Here is a 7764-nt window from a genome sequence, read left to right as displayed (position 1 = left end):
ATAATAATAAAGAGGCGTTCTATTGGGTGTAGAACAATAGGTGCCTGCCATGCAATGCATGGAGGCAGTACTGACTTGCTTCGCAAGTCAGTACTGCTCTCCTTATGCATTGCTATGGCATGCCCCTAATAAAATTCTGGCTATTTTGCAAATATGTGTTGAATGCAAGCCATTATAATTTCGGACAGTGGTGGTTATGTACTACATCGTCTACAACCACAACATTGGTCACAATGCTCATCTTGGCTCTTTTTGCTTTTTATAACAAATGTTCATGAACCATTTAGATAGTGTAAATAGAGGTTAAACATTTGCTTTCTTTTGTTTCTTTGTTTTTATTTTTTTATTTTTTTGTGAAATTCATTGTCGCGTTAACTTCCTTTTTTTGTCATTTTACCTTTTTTATTTTCTTGCTCTGTACCTAAACATCCGGCTCAGGTGACGTCAGCACGCACCTGTGGGTGGGTCCCCTGCTGCGGTATTAGCTGTAGCCGCAGGTGATAGCCAAGCACTGGGAGACGCTCGGCAGCTCCGGGGACTCGCTTTTTCTCTTTTTGACCAGAAGAGACTGTTTGGATGTGCTGGGTGATCTCGTTCGGTGGCGGCGCCGGACTCCGGGCTTCGACTTTACCGAGTTTCTCCCTTGCTGGATGAAACAGAAACTCACCTGGAAGTCCCCGGTCCTGTCGACACTCCGTCCCAGTTTGAGGCGCTATAGCAGCAGGAGCTGCGTCGGTGTGAGACTTCCGCGGTTCGCTCGCCAGCGAGCACAACCACAACTGTTTCTGCTTATGCGGTAAGTGGACGCTTTGCAAGTGAAATGAGGAGCAGTTATGTTTAAACGGGGTTTGGCACTGATTGCACAGGTAGTCTGGACCTAAAGGGAACACTCCAAAAACTTCTGTGAAGGCAGCAATCAGCGCACCCTGTTGTTGTATTCATATAGTTGTTGTTTTTTTAACTGCTTAATTTACCAGATCTCTGAGAGCTTAGTGCTTTAAAGTCTGGAGTTTTATTCTTCAGATAAAATAGCTATTGCATATATAAAAGTGCAAAAACAGTGGAAGAAGCATGCAAACAAGTGCTGAGCTAATAAAAATAGATATTTATTAGACAACCAGACTGAAATGTAGAAGTAGGGGAACTAAATAGATGCATCTCTCATATATAAATAATTTAAAATACACACATAAACACGACAGTGTACTTAAACATTACTACAAATAAACCATTCATTTTTATTTGTAATAAAAAGTAGTTATATACTATGCAATGCAATATAAGCAAGTATAAAAGTAAAAGGAGACTTTAGTTATTAAGATTAATTTAAAAGTACAGTAGAATCAAATAAAAAACATTTCTTTAATCAGATAAAAACAAAAATCTAATATGTAAAGTAATGCCCTTCGACCACATTGCAATAGACGGATGAAACACAAAATGTTCTCATTTTTCAATAAATCTAAAGAGTTGCAAAAACAAAAAACCAGAAATGCAATACAGTCAAAAAAGTAAAACATAAAAATTGACAGAACTAAAATCTAACACACTGAATAACATACTGCAGCTCTTAAGACAAATATAGATGAAAAAAGTGACATTTTACATATAATGAAGTCAAAAATATCAAATATATTACATTAAGTTGATCACATTCATAGTACGTTAAAACTGCTATCGAAAAATATAGAATATAAAAGACTAACTATTGTACAAAATGCATAATTAAGAAAACATAATGGCTTCGCCAAACACAGGTACAAAGTAAAACAAAACAAGCAAAAACACAAAAATGTTAAAATCCAATAACATTCTTTAACCATAAAACATATCAATAGAACAATACATTGCTTATTCATGATGAAATCAAAGTTGATTCTATTAAAATCAGAATGCAGTGTTTAAATAAATAAACTTCTTTGGTTACGTAGAGTATCAACACATTTAGCATTTCTGTTTGATCATAACACAAATATATAATGAGATTGAAGTTCTGCTCTAAAGGTTCCTTCTCTACAGGCCTGTTTCAGTTATTTAAAGGAGTAACGTCCACTAACCTGCCTGGCTCCCTCTTCCTCTGCAGGTCCCGGGTGTTTTGAGCCATGCCTGGCCACAGCTCAGGGGCTCCCCAGACGTCCCGCCACTCAAAGCACCACTCCTCCCAGGGCAACCACAAACCAAGTCGAACTATTTACAGGGAGAGCACGGGCTTACCTGACCTCAGGGAGCTTCATGGGGAACATTTCCGCGAGCACCACAATGACCACCCTCGGCATTCGGAGAGCAAGAACGGCCCCAGTAGAAGATACCCGCGAAACGGCACGGCCCGGGGCTCAGAGACTATAGGATTTATTCCAGGGTCGGCTGACAGCGCGCCGGCCAGCAGGCCCTCATGTGGCTCCTGCCCCTCTCTGGGCTGGAGCGGTTGCAAGGCCCTGCTCTGCCGTATGCTCAACTGTGGCTGTTGTGGCAGCCGAGAGCCCTCTCTGCCCGTTAACGAGAGCTCAACAGACCACCCACCCAAATCAGGCGGTGAACCTTCTAACGGCATGGCTCTGACCAACCCAACCTGCAGTGTCTCCATGGAGCCCGGCAAGCCCACCAAGTCTGCCAGGCTACCCACCAGCGAAAGTTTCCGTTACCAAGACGTCCGTTTTAGAGGCGAGATTGTAAATTATCCAGTGAATCCTTCCAAACGGACCCGTCTGCCCGCAAAAGGGGAAAGCCAGAGACCGATCAGCAACACCAGCCTCTTGTCCAACGACTGCTACGACTTGGATGACCCGTGCGACAGCACAGACGTTGACTCTCTTATCACCAAGAAGCTCTTGGAGCTGTACGCCTTCCATCAGATTGAAGAGCTCGCCAAGTGTACGTCCGATTCCTCCTTCTTCCGCAAGACGAACGAGATAAGCGACCTCATCTACAACATTGCCCAGAACTACAACCTGGAGGAGCAGGAGGCCGAGTGCAAGCTGGTGCACGGGGTCATCCGCATCAGCACGAGGAAGGCCAAGAAGAAGGCCAGCCACCAGTCGACGGGGCAGCGTCCCAACGGCAGGAACGACGGGACTCTGCCCGATAGCGGCAACGAGACCATGACCCAAACCTTCATGAGCAGCGATTGTAAGGAAATGGCATTGCATGTTTTTGTTGCTGTTATATAAAAGTATGCTGCAAAGATTTATGAATCATTTAGGTATTTTGCAGCCTGGAGGTTGCAGAATACCAAATATTGGAAACATCTGACCTGTCGTCTCCCGGTGACTCATAGTCTGTTGGAACGTTGCAGCCTTTGTTTAGCTCAGAGTTGTAAGCCTCAACACACTAGGCATTTTGCAGGCAATGGCCTATTAACAATCAGATAATCTGGGGCAAGTTGAAACATGTACGCATGTTTTACCAAAACACAGAAGTAGCAGATGACCAGATTATTTCTACGTCTTAAACCCATAGCAACACTGGTGCTTGTCTTCATGGTGTCCATCTGGTTTCCCTTCACAGTTCCAGAGGTGAAAGTGTCTGAGCAAACGCCGTCAGACGAGCTGGCGAGGAAAATGAGGCAGTACGGCTCAAGAAGTGAGTACATTTGGGGAATTTTTCACCGGCGCACAGACACTTGTGTGACTTTGTTTTTTTTCCCCGTTTGTTTTTGTTGGGGGTGTTATAAACACCGAAGGAATTAAAGCTATCAGGATCTAAAGTTATTCACTTACAGTTTTCAACTGTCCTGATCTCAGAGGGATAATTTCCCCCGGTCTGTGTGACCCATTGTGGCCACTGCAGCTGAAGGCATCTTCTCAACTTCTCCCTCTTTTTTTTTTTTCCAGTAACACACCTCACCTTACATAGCAAAGTGCTGCATTCCTGCCCTTTTCTTCACATATTACAATTCTCGGCTGCTATTGAACGCCTACCTCATCTGCCTCGTTCTTTTTTCCCCCCCTCCAGCTCTGCAGTCATGCTACACAATCTGCTTAAGCAGCAGATTAAGCCACATTAAATACATGTCCCCTGATTTATTATGTCATTTTAGCAAACAACTCGAGTTACAAATGGATTACAGTGCAACAGGCACTCCGCCCCCTCCTCCCCCCTCACTCTTATGTGAAGAGGTTGCTAAAGGGCCTGGGTGTCCTGTTACATGTCTTTGAATGAGGGTACAGCACATTGTGTTTCCATAACTTTCACAGTGAGGCCTGGGAATGGATCAGCGGCTTGGGTTAAACTCAGTGCCCCTTAACCCTTTGATGCTAATATACAGTGGCTGCTGAAGTGTTCATGCCTTTTGAACATGTACGTTTTATCACAACCACAAACCTCTGTGGGTTATATGTGAGGAAAGTGGTCCATGGAAACGTCATGCTGTTGGGATGCAGGGAAGCTAAATAGATGCAGCTAAATGTGAATCCGATGTTCTAAATTTATAATCTGGTCCAGAATAGCATTAAGAAGAGGAGTGGGTCTGGGGGAGCTTATACAGGTTCAAAACTCAGGTGGAGGACGGATTTCACAAATCTGGCCTGTATGCAAGGGTGTCCCTCTATAAATAATTTGTTTGAAGGAAACAACACTAAAAAGTCTCATTTATGGTTTGCCACATGCCTCATGGAAGGATGTTGTCAAATGACGCCATTTTTGTTCGGTTTAGATAAAGCTTTTATTCTGGCAGTGTTTGAGACGGTAGTGAGCTAATTTACTAATAAATTGTAAATAGATTCAGGGTTCAGTTATGACATTTAGGGTTTTTTTGCTTGTGGTCACTGGGACCAGTGGAGTTTGGTTGTGTACTGATTCAGTGACTTTATTAAACAATGATAAAGTGTAGGGTCTGATCACACATAAAATATAAAGTTATGTGTGATCAGCCAGGTAATATTGATATTATAGAAGCCCACCATCTGCGTTCGGAGGCTTATGTAGATGCTGAGGAATGGTGGCCTAAGAATGGAGCCTTGAGGAGCCCGGATTTGTTATTGATTTTTGATTATCTAATGACACAAAGCCATTAGGTAAAATAAGATCGGAGCCAGTTTAGGACAATCTGACCGACTTTCCAATCGATCAGTTCATTTCCTATGATCGGATGTGTCAACTTCTATAATGAGACGTTTTGCATGTTTTGCTTTTAAGAGGTTTATCATTCAAAAACGTTTATAGGTGTAATGTCAGTGCTGTGGAGATCCAGATGAAGCTTTTTTTTTAAAGATGTTTGATCACTGGCATTTGCAGCCTCTGTTTATAATTCTCCATCTAAAGACAAGTGTTTAATATTTACAACATTTGAGGCTCTTCACAGCTTAAGGACAATTGTTTTGGTTTTAACTTGTGGGGAATTAATGTACAAAGTCTTTGCAGAATCTGATTAAACGTTTATGAGGGAAAAGTTGCGACACGTTGGTGAGCCTGTCAACAATAGTAAGTAATGTCTGGGTCAGAGCAGCCAGAGCTACAGTGGAAGAGTTTGGATCAGATTCAAATGAACTTACCGTAATTAAAAGTGGTAAACAAGGTAATTTTAGGGTGTGTAATTAATCAGATTTTAATTGAAAACCACATATGGACAAACTAAGCAACATTCTCTATTCAAAACACAGTTTTGCTGCTAACATTTTTTAATGAGCTCCACAACAAAGGTATTGTTTTTAATCTGGTGTTTAGTTTATTCAGCCGTCAGATTGGGGCAAAGTGTTATAATAGCTACTCCGTTTTCAAGTGTTTCAGGAAGCTCTGATCATTCATGTAACTCCTTTGAAAAAGAAATGTCCTCAGAAATGTGGAGTGTGGATGCTGATGTTATCATGCTATGTCTGAGTGCTGCTGTTTGTTTTTTAGCTGATGTTTTGCATTAAGATGATGGAACTTTAGTGATGGGCAAACTTTTTTTTTTTATTGTTGTTGTACAGTGTCCGCATAGGAGCGAATAATCTTTTCCAGCGTTCCATCTGATGTATATATATATTTTTTTAAACCAAAATGTAATCTACAGTGGGCCAAGAGAAGCAACTTTGTTGCCCATTGCTGTTGTTTGCTGATGTCACTTGGGCGTCAGATTTATGGGGGTACGAGAAACACGGCAATGCAAAGGTTCCGCTTGAAACTTTTGCAATTAAAAAAATAATAATTCCATTAATAACGTTAAATTTTTTTAAATGAACACATTAAAGTCCTGGCAATAGTTTAGATCAAAGCACATTTGCTGGCCTAGCCAAAGTCCAAAATGAATTGAAGCGAGAATTCATGGCACAACTTAATTTGCTCTTCATCCAGTCTGATGGAGCTTGGACTGTTTTAGAAAGACGATCAAAAATCTCAGTCTCTGGAGGCAGAACACAGAATAATAATGTCTGCGGTTGTACAACTTTGTGGAGTTGAATACTATTGGTTTTTATATGAGGGATTGTTTTTGAACAAAGTGTCATTTCCCCTCTGCTTCACTGCTTTGCTTTACTCTAAGAAAAACCAGAATACAATAAGTTGAAATTTGTGGTTTGAAAACAAGTGGAAAAGTTCAGGAAATCCACTTTGTGCATCTATTCATCTGTATTAATTTCTTTCTTCCCCCCTACTTTCTGTTCCAGCGTATTCCTCCAGCACTTCCTCAGCCTACTCTCCCTACCAGCACGACACCGGGACAAACTCCTCAGGAGCTCCTCTGCTGATTTGAAATGCTACGCAGAGAATCAAATGTCTATATGCTGACAAATCATGTAGCTTCCTTTCATTATACTGTTACTGAGCAGAGCACCTTTATCCAACATGGGTATAGTTCCCTTTTCATTGGTCAAAAAGATTTTTTTTTTATCTTTCCTTTAAAAACGACCAACAGAGGAGCTTTTTGTTGTTATTATTTTGTCATTTTCTCATGGCAGAGGGATGTAAGTGTTTGGTTTTTGTTTTTTGTTTTTTTTATCAACGCAGTGTTTTAGGTTTAGACAGTAAAGGCTCAGCAGTAAGGAGGCCAGAGCATCGAGGCTCAGATCAGGACAGAACCGTCCTCAGTCTTGTCTTTGGTTTTGTTTGTACGAGCTGTCTTATTCTGCATGTACAGCTTAATGTCTCCTACCATTTCGCTCGACTGCTGAGGGACACTTTGGTCTGTTTCACCCGCAGACTGTACTGTCGAAAGCCATATTTTGATGTACATATTAAGTCAATGTTACTCTGTAACCGTTTGGATTTGTTGTTTGTTTTTTTTTATTCATGTTTTGGACAAAATAAAAATTTCCGTCGTTGTTTTTAAGCCTTTTGTTTTACTAAACGTGTTGCTGATACGCAACAGGCGCTGCCTTTCTATTCGTCGACGACGCAGCAGAAAATGTAGATCAAACCGAAATCTGCTCGCAACAACTTCCTCGGTTCCAGCGTTTCTTTTCTTGCGTCGACAAGTGTTTCTGTAAAGTTTTCTCCCTGGCCCACTTTTTCTTCATCTCTGGGATTGTTGTCAGGCTCACCTCCCCGAGGTCAGCGTTGCAGCAGGCAGGGTTTTTCCGCCCTCAGCAAAAGACGGAACTCGTTTGGCTGGTTCTGACTCAAGGGAAATAAAATCCAGGGGTTTGTCTTTGTCATTTATTGCAAAATGAAGACGGAGCACGGAAAACCAACCAGATTTCAGGAATCCGTCCCGATTCTGTTTGGTGTCTAACAAGTACTTTTTTTTTCCGCTCTGGAAATTTTAGATTCTGGTGTGCTTTTACGACAGTCCAAAAAAAAAAAAAAAATTTATCTAAGGCTAAATCTGTTAGCTGCTGGAATTTACGACCA

The 7764-nt window shown here is 41.5% G+C and overlaps 1 protein-coding gene across 1 annotated transcript; it reads left to right on the top strand.

Annotated features, from left to right (window-relative positions):
- The first annotated feature begins 414 nt into the window (after nucleotides 1-414).
- kdf1a (keratinocyte differentiation factor 1a) lies at nucleotides 415-7243 on the top strand. The gene is made up of 4 exons (XM_008432300.2): nucleotides 415-796; nucleotides 2084-3126; nucleotides 3505-3579; nucleotides 6582-7243. The coding sequence occupies exons 2-4, from the start codon at nucleotides 2103-2105 to the stop codon at nucleotides 6665-6667; spliced, it is 1185 nt and encodes a 394-aa protein (XP_008430522.1). The 5' UTR covers nucleotides 415-796; nucleotides 2084-2102; the 3' UTR covers nucleotides 6668-7243.
- Nucleotides 7244-7764: the final 521 nt, after the last annotated feature.

This window comes from Poecilia reticulata, chromosome 16, assembly GCF_904066995.2.
Source record: "Poecilia reticulata chromosome 16, P_reticulata-male-v2, whole genome shotgun sequence".
Taxonomy (NCBI): Eukaryota; Metazoa; Chordata; class Actinopteri; order Cyprinodontiformes; family Poeciliidae; genus Poecilia; species Poecilia reticulata.
Note: the sequence above shows the minus strand (reverse complement) of the source record. Positions and strands in the feature narration are given on the sequence as shown.